The sequence below is a fragment of the Tasmannia lanceolata genome, unplaced genomic scaffold (genome assembly GCF_043159265.1).
Source record: "Tasmannia lanceolata isolate RefF3 unplaced genomic scaffold, GAP_Taslan_0.1 ptg000006l, whole genome shotgun sequence".
NCBI lineage: Eukaryota > Viridiplantae > Streptophyta > Magnoliopsida > Canellales > Winteraceae > Tasmannia > Tasmannia lanceolata.
In genome coordinates this window covers 25,292,886-25,315,073 of record NW_027518683.1, presented here as the reverse complement: position 1 = coordinate 25,315,073, position 22,188 = coordinate 25,292,886, and the positions used below count along the sequence as shown (strand labels likewise).

The 22,188-nt window shown below is 43.7% G+C and overlaps 1 protein-coding gene across 1 annotated transcript; it reads right to left on the bottom strand.

The window, feature by feature from the left end:
• Window positions 1–1,409: 1,409 nt before the first annotated feature.
• Window positions 1,410–2,024, bottom strand: LOC143878866 (uncharacterized). The gene has a single exon (XM_077381079.1). It carries the CDS (start codon window positions 2,022–2,024, stop codon window positions 1,410–1,412), a length of 615 nt encoding a protein of 204 aa, XP_077237194.1.
• Window positions 2,025–22,188: the final 20,164 nt, after the last annotated feature.

The window sequence follows — 22,188 nt, the reverse complement described above, 5'->3', positions numbered from 1 at the left end:
AGGGCGGCCAGGCCTCTGCTTAGAACTTCTTCCGCTAGAATGAAGAGGCAGGGGGAGAGGGGATCTCCTTGACGGAGGCCACGAGAGGATTGAAAGAACCCATGAGGCTCTCCGTTTAAAACTATTGAAAACCAGCTTCTATGGGTGCATTGCATGATCAAATTCCTCCATTCCAAGGACAAGCCAAACCTTTCGAGCACATCCAGCAAGAATTGTCACTTTAATCTATCGAACGCTTTTGCCATATCTATTTTGAGGATCACATTGCCTCCTCTGACCTTCTTGTTGAGACCGACAATCATCTCCTGGGTGATGGCAATATTATCTGAGATGGACCTGCCTTTAACGAAAGCGCCTTGCTCTTGGGAGATAATTTTAAGCAAGACCTTTGCAAGCCTAGAGACCATGACCTTCGAAAAGATTTTGTAGCAGAAATTGCACAGGCTGATGGGTCTGAAGTCAGAGAATGTGAGAGGGTTTTCATTTTTGGGAATCAAAGCTAGGAATGTGGAGGAGTAGTGCCTGGAAAGGTTACCACCTTCAAAGAAGGCAGTTGCAGCTAGAAGGAGGTCAGATTTGATCGAGTCCCAACAAGAAGAGTAGAAGATACCTCCAAACCCATCTGGCCCAGGGGCGCTTTCCGGAGGGCTGCTGAATATGGCTTCTTTGATTTCCTCCTCCGATGAGGCTGCTAGAAGCATCTGGTTGTTTGCAGGAGAAATCAACTTAGGGATGAGATTTAGAAGGCCGTGGTGAGTCCTTTTCCCCTCCTCAGCTAATGCTTTTTCAAAGTAGGTGGAAGCCAAGTCTTTGATCATGCCCTTGTCTGTGATCCGGTTCCCGGTGTGTCTTATTTTGGTGACCCTTCCTAGGTTCCTTTGATGGTGCATTGCAGCATGGAGGTATTTATTTTTTCTGTATCCTTCTTTTAACCACTTCTCCTCGGTTTTCTGTCTAAGGAAAATTTCCTCATGGAGAATGGTTTCATTCAACCTGCCTATGGCTTCTGATAGACTTTCCGATGTGGTGGCATTTGGGTTAGTTTGGTGGTCCAACTCGGGTTTGAGAACCATGTCTTCATTGGATCTGACATTTTGGAAAACATTGCCATATATCTCTCTATTCCAGGTTTTCAGGACATTTTTTGTGTTTTTCAGTTTGGCAGAAAGGGTCTCAAGAGGATTACCAGTGGCTTCAATAGACCAGGCAGACTTCACAATGGATTGAAATTGGGGGTGTTTTGACCACATAGCTTGGAATTTGAATGGTTTTATTTGGGGGGTTAAGGTGGGATGGATGTTTAAAAGGAGGGGACAATGATCTGAGCAGGTGCGGGAGAGATGGGTGATAGAGGTGGAGGGGATTGAGCTTAGCCACTGAGAGTTTGTGAGAACCCTATCTAATCTGGTTCACGATCTCTGGCCATTCCTACTGATGCCATACCTGGTGAATTTGCTACCAATGAACCCAGCATCAATGAGGCCTGCGCCATCTATGGCTGATTGGAACTCTCGGCATGAAGTGGGATCTGGAGGCCTTCCTCCTAATTTCTCATCAGGTGATAACAGGGCATTGAAGTCCCCCCCGACAGCCCAAGCTTTAGAAAAGGATTGGCTGCAGTCCCAGAGGTAACTCCATAGATCTCTCCTTTCTATGATGGAACAACTGGCATAAATAAGGGTCATAAAGGCTTCTGAACTAGATTGCAAGTGAGCAATCTCTACTGACAGCGCTTGGTTATTAAAAGAAACCCGACTCATTGAGAGGGAGCCATCCCATAGAATCCAAATTTTGGAAGATTCGTTGAGGTTTGTCATATAGTTGGTGAAGTGTAGCAGCTCTGCAACTTTATGAACCTCTAGTTCGTTTAAGAATGGCTCTAAAAGAACAATGAAGTTGAGCTTGTGAAGCTTGGATAAAGCTTTCAGCCTTCTCCTGGAAGGCCTATTTTTGGCCCCCCTAATATTCCAAATAAGACTGTTAATCATGGGACAATTTTCCAGGTCCTCCCAGATCGCTTCCATTTTTTCTTTGGTTGGGAGCTGGGTTTAATCGGGAGCTGGGGTGAGAGTTTTTGGAGAATGGGATCAGTTGGGTGCTGGAAAGAGAGCTCTTGGGCTGGGGGTTGATCAGGCAGAAGATGATCGGTGGGATTGTGCATTGGGTAGGCGGATGGCATGGGAGTGAGGAGGATGGCGAAAGAGTAAGAAGGCGAGGTGAGGGGGATATTGGGGAAGGTGCTGAGGGGCCATGGAGTGGAGAGGGAGCTGAAGGAGGAGGGTTAGAAAGGTCTCTGCCAGTCAGATTGGCTAATCGAGAGTTGTCTAATATAACCAGCTCTGAGAGTTCTGAGGTTCTGGCCTCAAAAAAATCCTCACTAATTGAGAGGTTAGAGGGAGTAGTGATAGAGGAAGGGTGAAAGTCTACATGTGATGAACCACAATGAGTTGACATTTCGATGGCTAGAGGGGCGGGCTCCGATGAGGGCAAGGCCATCAGGGGTTGTGGGGTGGGGAAACCGCTTGGTAGATTTTCTGAGAGAGGTAAATGGTGGGGAGGCTCAGTTGAATGAGGAGAGGATGGTAGTGGGGAGTAATGGGTTCTAGCAGGGGCAGGCAGGTCAAGTCCACAACGAGGGATAGACCATGGGGGGAGAATAGAGGGATAGAGAGGGGGGAGGAAGGTGGTGAGGCCGAGGGCGTCAATAGGGTTGTTGACGGTTGGAGATGTGGCAGATTTTGGGTAATGACTGGGTCAAGGGCTACCTGAGAATCTGGTTGCATACTAGGTGATTCAGCAGGGGAGAAAAGGTTTGGAGTTCCTACTGATACAAATTCGAGGGCGCCTACTTCGGTCAGAGATCCTCCCGATAGTGGATGAACATCTTCAAGGTTGATTGGGTCAGGTGGGGCAGCATCCATTTCTGGAGTTTGTTTCTGAAAAGCCGATTTGGTGGCTCTATCCAAGTCTGGATGAAGGGATTTTTCAGGGGGCATAGCAGCTGCCAACCCCTCAGCTGGGGGGATAGTCTTAGCATATGGGTCTTGGATTTTAGGGGGTTGGAGCTTACAGTTAGGTTGTAAGTGGCCAAATTTGAGACAACAACTACAGTAGTGTGGGATTCTTTCATAGATTACCTTCTGCCATCTGCCTTTTTGCTAGGGAATCCTAGCCAAAGCCGTTCTGAAAGGGGCACGTTAATTCGAATTTCTACGCAGAGTCTGGCAGCTTCCGTTCTAGAGCCATTAGATGTATATCCATCGATTTTTAACACTCTACCAACAAGACCTCCAACGGAGACTAGAAAATCGTCATTGTAGCAGAATAGGGGGAGGCTGGGGAACAAAATCCAGATAGGGGCGATGGGGGGTTCTTCTCCTGGAGAGAAGTCAGGGGTCCATCTTAGGAATCTAAGTAGAAGACCCTGAATCTTGATGCTGCCAGAGAGCCATACATCCATGAAATCCATGTCGGATCCTAAGCGGATTAGGAGATGGCGCTGATCAAGAGAGGTTATTATACGATCCTCTGAGAGGGAGTGTTTCTTCTTCAGAGATTCTCTGAGCAGAGCGAATGGGAGTTTCCCACAGGAGCATTTTGCGATCAAGGCCAAACAGAAGGGTGCCGATCCTTTCAGAATGTCGTCCCCAGTGAAGTTGATAGCTGGTTCTCCGGTGGGAGTTTTTTCAGGAGCTTTCACACCCAAACAGAGTTTAGGGAGAAATAATCTCTTTGTAACAGAAGCTGCAAACGATTTGGTGGGGGGGTTCTCTCTGTGGAAAACTATTGGGGGAGGGGGAATGGGTAGAATGGTGGGGCGAGGGAAGGTGGGGTCATCTGATGGGGTAGATGGGGGAAGAACCCCGGGGTTCAGTTGCAAGCATAGGGAGGGTCTCTATGTCAAATCAAGGGCGAGGGTAAGGAGAGAAATCATTCACACAGTGAAGAAAGGATGATGGAGGCGGAGGGAGGGGTGATGAATCATAGAACGAGCTATGGAGTACTTATGTCTTTGTTGCTTTGCCTATTCACATGTTTAGCTATAGTTCTTTACTACTTACTCGTTTATTATCTCCAGATCACGTGCTTAGCAGTAGCTCTCTTACTGCTTTTCCTGCTTATCTTATCTCATCATTATTTGTTCATATCTGCTATTACATGCTTAGTTGTAGCTGTGCATGTGTATGTTTACCACTTACTTAGATGTGATGAGTTAGGATTAGATGTGATGTGTGGAGGCTGGTAGCAGGATTATCTATTATTGGATAGCACTAGTCTTCTACTCCTCTCTAGGAGATGACGGATTCTAGTGTTCGTTCTAATGACATATGATACTGGTACCCACTCTCTTTAGGAATACATATTAGATGCGACGTATGGAGACAGGTAGTAGGATTATCTGATATTAGATTGACTCTAGTCTTCTCTGCCTCTTTGAGAGACGGCGGATTCTAGTGTCCTTTCCAATGTGAGGTGGCACTGATATTGACCCTCCTTAGAACTTGGATGTTTTATTTTCCTTTTGCCCATCCCCGGGTCTTGCATGCTTTGGTAGACGTCTTCTCGGGGATACGTGTTCCCATTTTACATGATTTTCGCCCAAAACTCTTCAAAGTTAATAAAAATGGCTTAAGAGGCCGAGTGCGCTCGGGCGAGTTGGGGTGTCTAACACCTTCCCAACTTGTAATCGGGCACGAACCTTTGTATCTCTGGCTATCCATTGCAACAGAGTATCTTATGGGTTCCAGGGCCGAGTTCCCTGGATGGCGACTCTTCCTCATTTCAGGTACGTCTTGACTCAAGGCTTTGTCCCTGAATCAAGAGGTATCTCATATATCGCCATGACTCATGCTGTGAGGGCGCTACCTTTGAGAGAGCCTTGGCAGAGCTCCCCATCGTGTGGAGATTGAGAGGCCCCTCGGGTCAGCCTCGAGGTCGCGGGTTTGTAGTCCAACAAGCAATGGCTGGAAAATGGCTGTGTGCACTAGCCAAGCACAGGATCAATCGACTTTGGCTTGCCCCTGCTTTCACAGTGCTTGCCCTTTTTGCTATTTCAGAAGTTCTCTGTGTGACTTTAGGGGGTGTTGCTAAGTGCAGCTAGCGCTAGCGTACAACTGTAGAGGAGCGGAGAGCCTCTTTCTTGTTCTTGGTGGAATCTATAGCGAAGAACACCGGACTGAACGAGGGCCCGCAAGGGACTGGATGGACGGCTCTCGGTTCGTCGAGCAATGCTCCTCCACTGCTTGGTAAGGTAGGGCACTATTCGATGAATAAAACACACACTTTAGGAAAGTGGTTATGGTAGCTTAGCTGGTAATGAACCTCTTACTTCCGTGCATGCGAGCGTGCGTCCGTCCGGAGCAGTGAAGTGAGGTACCTCTGGAGAGAGGGACCGAACTTAACGACTAAATGAGAGGGCGAATTGTCTTAAATAAAGAAAAGCCAGAAGCGAAAAGGACCCACTTGCCCACCTCCTTTCCCCCGCCACATTTCTCGGGCGGGACCTCTATTTGCTTGCGTCTCGAAGCATGGAACGAATCATTCTCACCCGATGAATTCCCTGGAATTCTAGTTTCTCCACCGCTCCCCGGTTTCGAAGCTTCGGATTGACTGCTTGCTCAATCAAAACCTGAGCTTTCTGCAGTCACTTCCCATCCACCTTGCCTTCATCGAAAGCTTTCCAAATTCAAAAAGTTGCTTCACATCTGACAGCCTTTTCCGAGGAGTTCGCTTCTTTTCCCAAGCCGGAGAAGGGCTTATACTGCTCGCCTTTGCTTGATATGTTCATTTAGTACCAATACAAACTACAACTACACTAAAGCGGAAGGGCCACTATCGAAGCTAGAAGTCGAAGTAGCCTATAGTAGTCATAGAGTAGTCGGCCTAACCAAAGCGTCACGACATGATCAAAAGGTGAGGCTCCTAGCTAAAGGTAGCTTGTCTCGCCTAGAAGGTGGGAACAATTGAGAATAAAGTGGAGAACGGGTACGTAACGCGTGGGAATCTGCCGAACAGTTCGGGCCAAATCCTGAAGAAAGCTAAAAAGCGTTGTTTGATGAGCCTGCATAGTATTAGGTAGTTGGTTAGGTAAAGCCTGACCTTTCTGTCATTGGTCCTTACCATTGGACTAAGAGAACTGTGTTCCCTAGTTCAGAGGTTGGACCATCTATCTCATGAAGGGTGGGATGCGTGCTGGCATTGTTTGTATGAACCCTTAGCAGCGGTTGAGTCGTTCTGTTCGGTCTGTGGGCCCTCACTTCACTGCTTCGGACGGTGCGGGGCCCCCTACGATGTGGGTCTCAGTCGGCGAGGGCCTATGTTCTCAGTCGTCAAACGACCGTTTCATAAACAGTCCATCGACGTTCAACAGAAAATGTTGGTTATTTATATTTATAGCGACGCACAAAAACGTCAGAGCATCTCAGCGTAATTAGTAACTTAAAACAAACTTTATTACCGATGTTTTATAAATAAAACATCAGTAGTTTTCTTTTTTAGTGACGATCATAAAACGTTGCTGAATTTATCCAGCAATTTCTTTCAGGCGGGACCAGTAACTTGGGCTGAAAAATCTCTTCAGCGTCGCTTTAATTTTAGAACGTCGGTATATAAGCAACATTAATGATGATCTTAAGAATGACGGTAAATTATTGCCGGTATTTCCAACATTTGTTGTAGTGTGAATCAGCATGCTTGACTGTTGAAGCAAGGTCATCACTGGTAGTCACAACTGGTGAGGCGGAACAAAGTGGAGATTGGGGAGGTACATTAATGGAAGAGATGGTGGGGTGGACGCTAGATGGGGGTGATGGATGTAGAGGAGGCGGAGGCATAGAAGCAGGAGGTTTAGAAATAATATGAGAGGTAAGTATGGGCACGGGGAATAGGCGTGGTGAAGATGAAGAAGAGGCATAGGAGAAGTGGAAAAGGGGAAATAACTCTCATTGAAGACGACAGAATGAGAGATGTAAATGCGCATAGAGGAAATATGAAACCATCAATAGCCTTTATGATCAGGCTGTGTCCCATGAAATTGCTTTTAGTAGGTCTAACAAAAACATGTAAAAATGCATAGTCAGGCTTACAGAAGACGGGAGACTTTTTATAAGGTACACTTTAGTGGACAAGGAATCATCCCAGTAGGAGAGCAGTCAGAATTGTACGCAAGCTCTGCCAAACAGGCTAACTTTTCAGTAGGTTTTGTCTTCATTCATGAAATGGCTGCTCTCACATGCAACTGCCCATCCGCGAAATGCCTTCTGCGATGGACACTATAAAATCCCCCAAATCATTTTACTACAGGCCATTTGGATTTACGTAATATAGGAGTAAAGGAAAATAGATTTTCATTTCTTTAATTTCCTTTTCCACTTGATTTTAGAGGGCAGTCAAACAATAAAAGAAGGCTTGCGGTTGGAAAATTCACAGCTGACATGGATGCCATGTGAATAGTAAAGGGCAATCAAACAATATGGGATAAGGAAAGGGAAATGATTTCAGCGCTACCACGTTTTGATAAAGATGCGCGACCCCTCTTGTCGTTTAGTATTTTAAGGTTTCTAAGAACTTTTTGATAACTGTGATATTATTCTGATAGCAATTTATTATTCTGACAACACTTTAAATAGGACGCTTCGCGCATCATTATGAAAACATGGTAGCGCTGAAATCATTTCCCTACAGAAAATATGCATTTTTACTTTTATTATCCAAATTTTCGGTGCAACCAAAAAAAGTCTAGGAAGGAGAAAGGAAACCATGAATTGGCTCTATGTATACCAAAGTGTAATTTATTTCAAAGACCACTTTTTATATTCGCTTTGATGATCTAAGATCGATTGAAAGTTGTTTTTGTATGCAAAAACAACTACAAAAAACCTCTAATGGATAACCCAAAATAGGGAGATGATTTTTTTGACCCCCTGTAGGATTAGGCAACCCCCTTGTAACATGATTTGACATGAAAAAGCGTTAAAAGAGGGGCACATAATCCTACAGGGGAGTGAAAAAATGATTTCCCCCCAAAATATAAACCTAAATTTCAATGTGTTGTCAGCCTTCATTCCAAAGCAGACCTTAAAATAATACACTGGCACGAGGTCAACCTTTAAATGATCCATACTATCTTTGGGTTGGTAGAGTAATGGATGTTGGATTAATAATACATTACTACATGTAACCAGATAAAAAAAGTTGAGCTGAAGGAACATAAAATGATAGTAATATAAGTTTATTTCCATTAAGTTTGGGTTACTCACAGTACTATTTCCATGTGAATATTTCCTGTTAGCTCTTCGAGAGGACCCATGACCTTGCAAAGACTCCAATGAAATTTTTTGAAGCTGCTTCATAAAATAGAAATTTTAAAGACTAGATTATAGAAATAAGCATAGAACTATGAACATACTCTTGTTGTCATTTGAGGCTGCTGCTGAAGTACTCAAAGGCTGCATCCCATACTCTCTTGGATGATTCCGAAACCATTTCTTCCTGAACAAATGGCATCCATGATGCTTCAGCAAGGTTAGTTAGGACCCAGTTAACATTCTCGGGCCTATTGTCATAATCAATTATCATAGAACTAGAAGCAACACGATCATGTAGCTGAGGACTTTCTAAAAGCTGAAAAGAAACACATGCATTTAAGGCTCATATTGAAATACTAGTTTCTTCTTGATCTTCAACTTGTCAAGAAGTAAATTTTAGAAGATACTATGTGAAGACTTATTGACTTCATAGCCTTGGCATTGGGTGCAGTTGAAACCAAACAAATGGAGAAGAGAGGAGGAAACACAAGTGAAAAATTGAGATGAAACAGCTCGCCACCCAAAGGAATCCACCCAAGTGATAAGAGCCTAAATAGACCAGAAGAACTCCTTCTTCTTCAAAAGCCAAAAGCTAAATTTGATTCAAATTCTCTGCAAAAGTCCCTTCTCTATAGACCAAATAAACATTTAAGTAGGCATGGAAGAACCCTACATCCATAGATGCATTTCCGAAGGCTTGAACAACATTTCCTAGCTTGACAACACATGTTCCAAGAGAAAAGGGAGAGGAAAACTATATTACTTTGTCTAACTTATAAGGCTATTTAACTAAACATAATGGGGGGTATTTGGGACTTGATTTAGAATAAAGAGAGATTCAAAATTATGTTAAATCATAGCAAAAAAATGTTTAGAATAATGGGCTGGACAACAGACAAAAAGAAACCTAAAACTGTTGAAATTTGTATAGTGCAGGCAGCTTCAACCCTTCTCAGAAAAACGGCCGTAACTCCCTCCACATAACTCCGATTTGTAAACCATTTGTTGCGTTGGAAAGTAGACTCATAGATATTTCCAACCAAAAGACATATTTAAATCTTTGAGTAAATTCAGTTTTGACCCACTAGATGCCCCAAAATCATGGACTAGAACTGTTTCTTCACCTTTAAGCTTGGGGCCTAGGTTTGGTGGGCCTAGTGGGCTCGGTTTGAGCATCCATTTAAGATAGCTACGACGTCAAACGTTTCCACTACAAACAAACTCATCATCGAGTGTTACTCATTTTCTTCATCATGGTAGGGAGAAAGATATGCCATCTGAGATAGCTCCATCTGAGATAGCTCAGGCATCACTGATTGAAAGTTACTTGCCTCCCCTTTTAAAACCTTAGGAATACTTTCCACCTTAAATGGACCCAACAATAAGTGACAAGAATGCATCGGTACCACATCACACAATTGGGCATCTTGATGTTGTGAGCCAAGAGAAAAAAAGACTAAACAATTTCGATTAACAAGTACCTCCTTCCCTTTCTTGAAACATGCGAACTTGAAAGTCATAGGCCTGATCTCGGTCTCAAGGTTGATCATGCCGACCATCTCTTGTTCTGTCACATTCTCGTAGCTCCCTCTATCAATTGTAAGGTTGGAAATCTCATTCATTCGACGTAAATCCTTTTTCAAAAATATTATGCAGTAACCTCTCAAGATTTTCTTCCACTTTGGCCGTACTCATAACAAGCCGAATAACTAACGCCTCACCACAATCGTTCCAAGCGATCTCGACACCCTCATCGTCATTGTATTCGTAAAAAATGTGGTTCTTCATCTGGACATTGTGGAGAAGCCTCTTCACTCAAAGCTTGATTATGAGTATGATGAAAGGGGCTAATCTCCTCTTCATCAGTTGTAGCATTCTCTGAATCATGACGTGAATCATCATGTTCCAGACGTTCGTAACCTTCTAAACACTGCTAGAGTTGTTTCACTTGTCTCCTCACATCATCCATTTCAACCTCATGTAAGGCTTGTTCACGAACCGGGGCTTCTTTGACATTTCGTGCGTGACGACGACAACCAGCCATGAAACCAAAGCTCTGTGTAAGCCCAATGGTTCTCATCTTGGCAATCTTCTATGTTTTGATGATTCCAAACACAAGTTGATTTGTGTTGTATTTCTAACATGCTTGATGTTTAAATGCATGTGTTGGAGATTCAAGCAATCAAAAACAAAATTCGAAGACATTGCATGGATTGTGGCATGCACCAAATTGTGAAGACCATGTGAAGCCAATAGAAATGAAGAAATGATCCATGACGACAATGAAGACTTGAAGAGATGAAGACATTGAAAAAATCGACTGTTTGTCAAGTCTTAGAATGTAAAAGTCCAGTCTTTAGCTTAGGACCTACTATAGGACCAATGAGCAGTTAACAAGGTTTAAAGACACTCTATTAGGGTCCTAAAATATGATAAATATCTTGGGACAAGCCTGGAGAACAGACCCAAAAGATAGACATCATTTGCACTTGCTTAGTAGTTTATTTAGTGAACACAGACCTTAATTTGATAGTAAATGGTCCCAAAAAATTTGAAATATTTTTGAAAATATTTTTAACAGATAGATCTCCTTCTTCTAATGTCCATAGAGCACAAGGACATCAAAATGCAATAAGAAACGAAGGAGATATGACTTTTACAAGTTGGCCACTGAAATCTAGAAAACCAGTTACGGAATTCCATGAAATCCCACAAAATTCTGAGCTCGGAATAGCTCAGAATTCTGTGGGATTTCACGAAATTCCATTGAGGCTTCTATTCCAAAATAAAAAAAGCCGTAACTGCTAGCTCGGAACTCCGTCCGTAGCTTCAGTACTAGCGGTTGAGAGCCCTATAACTGCTAGGTTTGGTCTCCATTGTTGTATAAAGGCCTCTAACCTTTCTAAACTAAACTCCAACACTTCTAAGCCTCACTTGAAGATATTTAGAGTTGGAAAAACACCGTTGACCCTCTCTTGGTCTATTTGCAAAGAATTGGAGCTAGGATTTATTTGTACATCTTCTACATCAAGATTGTAACCTTTTGGAAGGGATTTTTATTTTCTTTCTTTCTTCATCAAACATTGTATTTGGGCGAGTGTTCGGAGAAATGGAGCCCTCTCCATGGTGTGGATTGGTGCCAAGGTTGAAGCAATTGGAGATTGTAATTGGCACCAGTCTTCGCCGAAGTTAAGAAGATCAACATAGTGAAGCCATCAACGTGTTTAGTTGATGAGTGGAGTAGGCCTAGTGGGTTTGAGGACCGAACCACTTTAAATCTCTGGTGCACTCTTTCTTATCTCTTGCTCTTTACATTTGCATTGCACTTTAGATTTAACTTATGTGCTTGAATGTTTTGATCTTTTATCTTTTAACTTTTTGGAGAGTTGTATTTTGGAAAAAAGAGCAAATGGCTAACACTTATTCTTATAAACCCAATTCAGCTCCCCCTCTTGGGTAGCCACAAGTATCCCTCTTGGGTAGTGTAGACACCCCATTTTGACAAGGCCCTAAATTCCCAAAAAAAAATTAAATAAGAACTTCAAAATCCAACGAAATTCCCAAATTTCTAAAAGCCTGGGCCCAGAATGAGGAGAAGGCCCGAGTCTTTGAGTATCTGGTTGTGCACATTTGTGGGTACAAATCCCCCAAGAGGTTGTTAGTATTCTCGAGAATCCCCTTGCAAAATTTCAGGGCAATCGGGCGAAAAATGGAGAATAAGACAGGCGAAGTATGTGCGATAATCAAAGTCGGGTTGTGGTAGGGTGAATTATCAAAGCATGGTTGTGTGGATATCACCCTCCTTTTTCCAAAAAAGACAAGATATTTTGTTTGGCAAAATGGTGATTTGCCATCCTTGGAGGGGCAATTTTGGAATTCCAACAATACTTAGGGTGTAAGCAAACCCTAATGGCCCTTGGATCAAATCAAATGGTCAGGATCGTTTGAAGAGAAGAAAATTTCTACCCTTGTTTTCCAATCAGCCACCCCCTTTTGGGGTTAAAAATTGTCAAAAAAATACACTTGGGGCGGTTGTCCAAGGAGGATAGGGGGGGAGAAAATTTGGCATTTTCCCATATATATCTTCGGTTTAGGGTTCGTGAGGAAGGGGAGGCTCATTTTTCTTTGCAAAAAAAAATCAAGAAGCAGAGAGAGGGAGAAGAAGGAGCCGCCGGCCACCACCTTCCCACCGGCCAGCCCAAGCACCTCCACCTTCCTCTTCATCACCATCGACCTCTTCTTCACTCCCAAAAACCCACCTCAGCCACCTCCCTCATTCTCCCCATTTTTATTTTTATTTTTTCTTTTCTGTTCTTCCTCCCACCGCCGACCACTTCACAGCCGCCACCTTCTTCTCCGGCGAGCTTGCCGGAATCCGGCAAGCCTACAACCTCTTCTTCCTCCTCCATTCTTTTCTACCACCACCATCAAACCATCGAAACCCATTTTCGAGGAAAACCCAAAAACCCATTCGGTTTCCACCGAATCCCATCCACAGCCGCTCCCTTTCTCCCCCAAGCCACCACCACCGAACTCCACCTCTCCCACTCCGGCCAGCCACCATTTTTCTCTCCACCATCAGCCAACCCCAAACCCTTTTCCATCAAAACCACCCAAACCCATTTCAAAAAAATAAAATAAAACCGACGCCATCTTCTCCGGCAAGCCGCTTCGCACCCCCACTTTCTTCTTCTTCCCCTCTTCTCAATACCTCCGAAACCCATCTCAACAACCCTCAAACCCCTATCCATCAAAGCATTAGAATCCGAGAGGGTTTTCTCATTTGTTCCAGCAGAGAGGAGTTTTCTTCTTATTTTAGAAAAATCAGGGGAGAAATTCATTGAGGGGAGGGCTGCAAAAGGCAAAGAGTAAGGAGATCCAAAGAAGGAGTGAGAGCACCATCATCAGAGCATCATCTCTGTTCAGCCACTTCGTATGCTGTTCTATAATTCAAAAATATTCCCCATTGCAAGCAACTCAGGTAATTGGATGCCCCTCTTCGATTTAGAGATTGAACATAATTATACATATCATGTTAGGCCAAGGCTTGAATCATGTTGTGGCTTACTATTGTCATCTATGCTAGTTCAGAGCTCTAAATTATTTTCACCATTTACTATTTTTCCATGGAAATTTGGAGGGTTGGATCATATCCTTGATCCAAGTTCTAAAATTCATGCTTGAATAATTAGAGCCCAGCTCCTTTTCTGTTCCTTGTGGATAATACTATCAGCACACTCATATTTTAGTGTTTATATTATCAAAGCTTGTATCTTCTCTTCAATCGGTTTATGAGTTTTTTTGAGAACTGTGATAGCATTTTGATAGCCCTTTAGTCATCAAAAGACGAGGTATTCGTGTGGATGTATTAAAATACAGTAGTTTTAATATCATTTCCTCTTTCAATTTCACCCATCTATTGTTCCTTTGATTATTAAAAAGTTGTCAATAAGGTACTGTATTTCTCAAAAGGCATTTGAGAACCAATTAAAAAGCAAAACCAAGTAGTTCGGGTGCAATCATCAAGGCTAATTGTTCGTCCATATTGACAACTTCCTTTGGGTTTAATAAGTGCTAAAGACTAGTTAGTTATCTTTGTTAATTAGTTTCATCGGATTTCAGTTGTGAGCCAAATCTGTTGGGTTATTCTCTCTTGATATTGGCAGCCCACTATCACTCATTTGATAACGGTAGCCCACTCTCTGTTGATATTGGCAGCCCACTATCACTCATTTGATAATGGCTGCCCACTTGCTGTTGATATTGGCAGCCCGCTATCACCCATTTGATAATGGCTACTCACTTTCTGTTGATATTGGCAGCCCAATATCACCCATTTGATAATGGCTACCCACTTTCTTTTGATATTGGCAGCCCATACTCTTATTTGATAATGACAGCCCTCACATCATTTTGGTATGTGCAACCCTCTTGCAAATGGTGTTAACACCCTTATTTGTCCTCTTTTCTATAGGAGACATGTCATGTCTCATAAGCGTCAGTTGTCATTTTTCTTTTCAGAGACTAACCTAGTCTCAATGGCATTGTTCTCTCTTTTTTATAGAGCTATTGGTCTTAAGTTGTCCTTAGCCATAGAGTCAGTCTTTCAAGAGTCAGTCTTATCATCATAGGGGTTAGGATTCCATCCAACCTTTCATCAGATCATGTTCTTCTATCCGCTCTTGCAAGGTATAGGATGCTGTCCGACCCTTGCAGAGTCGTGTTTCTGTCTTTTTCCCCCGCAAAACATAGGATGCTGTCCGACCTTTGCGGGATTTCAGGAGTCTGTCCTCCCCTCATGATGATAGGAATTGTCTTCTTGTGTCAAAAACCTTTCAAAAACACTTGAAAAACATCTCAAAAACAACAAAAGCATTTCAAAAACACTTGAAAATTCAAAAACATCTGAAAAACCAAAAATCTCAAAAATCTTGAGTCCTTATGAGAGTAGTTAGGAATTAAGGTCCGAACTACGGATGGCTTGATCCCTAGCTGAGGGGTACGTAGGCAGCTCAGGCGTGCTGCTGGCACCCTGAGTGCAGTCATCATTTTTGTAATTATTTCTCACTTTCCTTCCGAACTACGGATGGCTTGATCCCTAGCTGAGGGGTACGTAGGCAGCTCAGGCGTGCTGCTGGCATCCTGAGTGCAGTCACCATTTTTGTAAATATTTCTCACAATTTCCGCAATTTCCCACAACTTCATAACTTTCACAACTTCAAAACCTTCCAAAACTACAAAAATTCTTCAAAATAACTTTACCAACAATTTTCAAAAGATCCTCCCATAGAGTTAGGAGTCAGTCCTAGGCGTTTGGGGGTGTCGTAGAGTGGGGAGTCTGTCCTGATTGTGTTTCTTTGTCATGTCCGGTCGTGTGAGTGTCCCTAGAGTTAGGAGGCCTCAGGTCGTGGTCGGTTAGACACTTAGTCGAGCCGATGGCTAGACTAGAACGCGCTTAGATAGCCCACGGTTTTCCTTAGGACACACAGCCTAGTCACACCTAGGGTGTAGGGTTCACTGGCATTAGTTAGGGCATACAGGGAGTCCTAAAAATCACCATTCACTTGAACTTAAGTAATGTCGCAAGAAGCTTTAAAAACTAGTCGGATCTAGTTAATCGAGTCTAGGATAGCGGTTCTAGAGGGTTAGGCATTGTAGTTTAGCATAGGTCGCCGAACTACGTTGGCTCTGATTCTTCCCGAGGCCGGGATACGTAGTGCAGCTAAGATGGATGGCCATCTTGGTCCGAGTCAATTATCACCTTAGAGTTTAGGGTGTGTCGGGTCGAGTCATTGGTTGTGCTGTATGTTTTGCTGTGTTTTCTTACTTTCATGTACAGATCCTATACCTTTAGATGTAGCATGCATGTGTGTGCCCACCAGAACTTAGACACCTATTAGGCATGGCACTCATAATCTAGCTATTCTTAGGTGACATCTTTCATTTCCTTTTTGTGCTTCTTATTCATCTCCGAGACATGCATGATTAGATAGACGTTATCTCGGAGATCTTCATTCCCATTTCGCGTGATTTTCGCCCAAAATTCTTCAAAATTAATAATAAATGGCATAAGAGACCAGGTGCTCGCACTTGGGCGAATTGGGGGCGCCTAACCCCTTCCCCATTCGTCATCAGGCACGGACCTTTTATATATCTCTGGTTATCTGTTGCGACAGAGCACAGCATGGGATCCAGGGCCCACTTCCTTGGATGGCGACTCTTTCTTTGTTTAAGGTGCGTCTCGAATCCGGGCTAGTCCCCGAATCGAGAGGTATCTCACTTTACATCGCCTCTCATGCTGTGAGGGGCACTCTTTCGAGAGTTCCTTGGCGGAGCTCTCCTTCACGTGGATGATCCTGAGACTCGCGTGGGGGCACATCCCCCCGCCCCGTCTCGGATCGGGGTCTACAGATTGGCAACTCTGCTGGGGAATTTTTGAAACATTGCCTAACTCTGTAAAAATGCCATTTTTAATTAATTTTGAGGAAATTTGGGTCAAAACCAAGCTAAATGGGAACTTTATCGTTAGAATCCAGGGGCACCAAGTAGGTGCGTAATTAAAACGAGGGATTCACACACTACACATCATGCATTATCATATCGTTTATTCTTTATTTCTTTCATTGTTTTTTATCATTATTGGCTCCACGGGATAGATTCAGTGCGTGCCCGACTGGGATGTTGTTACACCCTGATGGTACTGTTGAATCTATTTCCAAGCTATGCGCCGGTGCTGCAGCCGTAGACATTGGGCGTACTTTTGTCTACAGCAGCCAATGGGCAATGAAGCATACTATGTATAACATTGGGCGTACTTTTGTTATACATATTAAGTATGTTTCATACGCATAGTACCCGATAGATTGAGTCCGGAGCCCTACTTTGTTTTATATATTATGTATATACTTACTGACTTAGTGAAACCCAACTAGGAAGTACCTATGTTTATATAAGTATATTGCATTCATATAAGGGTTGGACATATGTTGCTTACACATGTCAAGCCTAGAGTTAGGAGCTTCGTCCCCTTTGTAGACTAGGGTAGTTCATTTTACATGGCTACAGCACGGTCCTAGTACACTCATCACTCTGTCTTGAGTCGAGACTTCCTTGACTCCGCTAGATTAGGATTAGGGCTGGTGCCCCTGGTTAGGCTATGCGTATGTGTATATTTGTATACTGATTATATAGGGTTCTCCTCTTAGTTAGAGTCCCTCATTCTTTTCAATCAGTTGTACCCATTCATTATTCAGATCTGGATCTGATCAGTGGCCTTTTGCTTGCCATTACCTTGGCCATGCTTTGTCCTTGATCTGTTGATTAGGGGATTTGACCCGTTGTCATGTGTTCTCACCTATGGTCAGTCCTTCATTTGCTCACCTTTCTTTGGCAGCCATATTTCGTTTTCCGATTAGGAGTTGTTTTTACCACCGCTATTCATATACCTTGGGTTGAGTTGTGGGAATCCTTTCTAGCGTCGTCATGCTGCCGGATTTTACCCAGAATATTTCGAGCATGACCGCTACTCTTCGGAGTTAGTTAAACCATGAGTTTACCTTATCCTTCTTGTCTAGCCGTTATGCTGTTGAATTTTTCGCAGCACATTTTGAGCATGACGACTGTTCTTTAGAGTCAGTTTTCCTTCTCCTGATTCCCAGGTATAGCCTTGATTTAGCTTAGAACCCATTTTGGTGATATATGTTCGTCTGTATACTTGTTTCACCCCGAGATCTAGCCGATAGCTTATCGCTGTCCCCATGGCCATGGTCTGCCTTTTTGATCCTCTTGATCGTAAAGTTATTGGTATTCAACGCCAGACTTAGATCCGGTTTATGACCTACTTCTGTCATCTTATGGCCGTGGTCTATTTTTCTGATCTATTGTTTACCTCTCATCTTGGATGAAAAATTCATTGTCTCAGACGGTATGCTTTTCATAAAACTGATTGCCGAGTCAGCCTTGTCATTTGTCTGCGCACAGTTATTCCTATTCCTTCCTGATCTTTGTCCTATTTGAATGATAGGTCTGATCATGGCGAATAATTTGTTAGATAAATGGATAGCGGAGACTGTTAAATCTTTTCCGTTAAGATGTGAAGAAAGGAGTGCGGCTGAGCATTTCATCGGTTCATTTACTCATCTGAACAGTCGCGGTATAGATTGGAAGTTTCTTCAAGCAGCTGCTGGATGTTGGGACCCTGTCTTCCATGTCTTTCGATTTGGGTCTTTTGAACTTTGTCCTATATTCGAAGATTGGTGTGCCTTGTTAGAGCTTCCTCCTGGGGGACTTTGGATCCGACCTTCAAGCATAGGCTCCCCTCATGACCTTTTTTGCAGATTATTCGAAAATAAGATTGTGAAAACCCTGCATTGTTTAGCAGAGAAAAATGTACAATTTCAGACCCTCATTGAGTTGTTTTCCAAAAACGTCGATCCAACTGACTCCCGTTTTCAGGAATGTCGACGTAATGCTCTAGTGTTTGCTGTCTTTGCACGCCATGTCCTTCGCAGAGACTCTAGTGCTGCCCCTTTCACTTTGTTGACAATAGTAGATCAGATAAATGAGGGGAGGAATCCTGTCCCTACAATGCTAGCCGAAACCTTTTATGGCTTAGACCTTATTGCTAGCAAAAAGGTGCAGGATAATTTCTTCGGATGTGCTAAGCTGTTATATGTGTGGCTATGTGAGAAACTCACTATCCTTCAGCCACAAAACAGCATTGAGTACACTCTTAAGGGTTTTCATTCTTGGAAGACAAAGATTAAGCACCCCCAGCTTAATGAGTGGCACCATTGGCTGCAGAATGTAGGGGTAGACCAATTTCATTGGGTGAGTCAATCTTGCCCAAAAATTATCACCAGCACCTACCCATACTCATTTGTCTATCTTATGGGTTTAGAAAAATCATCTTTCTATGCACCTTTGTGTTTCCCTTGCCAGATTAATGTGAGCTCTTGTGCTCCTAAGCTTATCACACCACCTCGCTGTGAAGACCTTACTCCTGATCTCATTACATCCATAGTAGCTGCTTGGAGAGACAAAATCATGGAGAGGAGATCTGCTTTCGTGTCTAAACTTCGGAAGGAAGGAATGTCTGGAGGGCCTGCAAGCCGAAAAGCTCGGATTGGTGAACCATGAGTATTTTCGGCATGAGATTATCATTTCTTTACTGTCTTCACCTGTTTTACTTGGACATAATCAAAGTCAAAGATTGTAATCCCGGTCTCATTATAGATGAAAATATAGAGAAAAGAGTTTTACTTGATACATGTTATAAGCAGTTGGCGATTCAAAGTTTCATCAATTTTTATGTTGCCAATCGTTGTCATTGTAACCTGTCTCGATATAATCAATGCAAAGTGTGTTTCTTTTCTTTTCTCTCTATTTGTGGAAGCTACCTGATTTCAATTATCAAATGTGCAATCTAACTTATTAACTTCCATTCAGGAGTCTTAGCGGGACATCATCGCTCCCAAGAAAGTCAATTCAAAATCGGCCTGGTCCCGTCAGTCTTCAGATTCCAGGCTGAATAGACTTTCTTTTTCCCCAGAATCCTTCACCTCTCCTGCGCCGCTTCTCCTTGGTCGTCCAGAAATTCTTTCATCCTCTCCACTTGCATCTGAATCAATGGAAGGGACCGGAAACAACAGTCCTGATACGAATGAAATGATGAAGGCTATTCTCCTTCAGTTGAGTGCCATGAAGGATGATATAGCCCTCCTGAAGAATGATCGTCTTTCTACCTCTAAAGATCAGGCCAATCAGCAGCCTTCAGTTATACCTTCTGTTCCTCTTGTTTCTCCCAGGCCAGCTGTATTGCCTGAAATCGAAGACTTTGATGAGGGCCAGTACGCAGCAGAGAACTGTCTTCCTAACCTAGGAAATCCTGATAAAGCACAGGAGTTGGCTGACCAAATTGAGAAGCTGACTCGGGATATGGAAACCATGAAGTGCCAAGGTCCCAAAAATTTGGATATGTCTGAATTCATGATAGCTCCAGGGGTCGTACTCCCGCCCAAGTTCAAAATGCCAGACTTTGACAAATACGACGGAATGGGGTGCCCTCGTAGCCATCTCAAGTCAGTCATTCCTCTGTTGCAGCAGCACGGTTTATCCCCAGAGCAGATTGCTTTAGTGTTCCCTAGGACTTTGACTGGGACAGCCAAGAAGTGGTTTTTGCATCTGAAACCAGAAGAAAGCAGGACCCTTGAAGGTGTGGCTAACAAATTTGTCCAGCAATTCTCCATGGAAGAGGGGATTGACGTGACAAAAAGGGACTTGAAATCGCTGAAGCAGGGACCCAATGAGACCTTTACTTCCTTCATTCGGCGATGGAGGAGAAAGGCAGCCCAAATGACCCACAAGTTACCGGATGACGATCTTATCAAGATTGCCGTCAAGAATCTTTCCCCCTTTTACTTTCCTCATATGTCCATCCAGTACTTCAATGACTTTGATCACTTGATCAAGACCGGGACTAGAATCGAAGACATATTGGCTAAGGGCGGCCTGAGAACTAGGGCCTCCTCATCAGATGTCAGAGAGGGGAAAAGGCCTATGGCGCCTCCGAAGGAGGTTAACAATATGAATACTGCTCGTCCAGTTAGGAGAGAAGGTCCCGGAGGAGTTCGTCAGGAAAGAACCGAGCCCAGACAATTCACCCCTTTACCCTATTCTCTATCTGTGGCTCTCAAAAAGCTGTTGAGGGACAAGAAGATCACTCTACTAGAACCCCGGGAAGCCCCAAATCCTCTCCCGAAATATTGGAGAAAGGATCAGTACTGCGAATTTCACCAGGGTGTTGGGCATTTGACTGACAGATGTATGGCACTAAGGCATAGGATCCAGGATAAGATCGAGGCAAAAGAAATTGCGGTGGAAGCTCTCCCTAATGTCACCAGGAATCCATTGCCAACGCATACTATGCCTCCTCCAAATATCTATGCTATTCTCACTGAAGAGGTTGTCCTGGATCATTCCCGTATATGTGCCGTTATTTCTGATGAGCCATATATCCTGAGATGGGAATCCGATGATGAGGAAGTTAAGCGTGAAGAGCCTTATGTCTTGTCCTCTGCGCAAGAAGTTGGGGAATCCTCTGGAGGCCCTTATGTCCTCAGATTCGAGGGGGAGGAAGAGAAAGGCGAAGTCCCGTATGTCCTTAAGCTTGAGGATGATGATTTGCTTCTGTTGAGCGATCCCTGTGATGAGGTTCGCCATGTTACCCGTGGTGGACGTTTCTTTAAGCCACCTGAGTTGAGAGCAGAGAATCCCGCTGAGATTGCCAGAGCTGTTGAGAATCAGAATCAGAGGTCGAGTCCGGGCGAAGAAGAAGATATCCTGTTAAAGCAGCTTAGGAAGACCCAAGCTAATGTTTCTATCTGGGGTCTATTGATGTCATCACCTAAGCATCGTCAGGTTATACTTCGCGAACTGAATACAGCACAAGTGTCTGTGAATATAACCCCTGATGAGCTGGTTGGGCTCGTATCTATGGCCAGATCAGCTATGACCGTGTCCTTTTCGGATGAAGATCTGACTCCGGAGGGTAAAAATCACACAAAATCTCTCAGAATCACCGTCGTGTGCAATAAGAAGAAAGTGCCAGAGGTTTTGGTTGACAACGGGTCAGCTCTGAATGTGTGTCCTTTGAGCACTGCTACTGCCTTGGGGTTTGGGCCGAATGACTATATTCCGTCGGAGCAGGGGATACTAGCTTATGATGGGACCAGGAGAGACGTCATCGGAACTTTGGTCACCGAAATTGAGATCGGAGGTGAAATATTTGACGTAGAATTCCAAGTTCTAGATATCAAGACCTCTTTCTTTCTCCTTCTCGGCCGACCTTGGCTTCACAAAGTTGGAGTGGTTCCTTCCACCGTCCATCAGAAACTCAAGTTTGTCAAGAATAACAGAATTATCACAGTTCGAGGGGATCCAGAACCAGAGGTTGGACAGATTTCCCAAGAGCAGATCGGTTCAAGCACCATAGATGTCAGTCTAACTGGGTTTTCGCTTGAAGTTTCGACCATTACTATGGAAGAAGCTATGAACGAGGAAATTTTGTTTATGTCCAGTGCAAATGCGCAGGTAGCCCGAATAATGCGCAAATATGGGTATATTCCTGGAACTGGTCTTGGGAGAAGTTTGCAGGGTTTAACTGAGTGGCCGGAGCTGAAGGTCGCGAACAATTTGTTTGGGTTAGGATATGAACCCACCCGAAAGGAGATCAGGGAAAGGAAGCAGTACATGCTGAAGTGGGCAGAGTTGCGTCGTCGGGGCCTAGAGCTGCCTATGGGACCGTTCAGTCTGTTGATGAATGGTAGATACAGGAAAGAAGCAGCTGATCGCCCGTTCTGTGGTTTCCCCGAGCCGTGGTTGG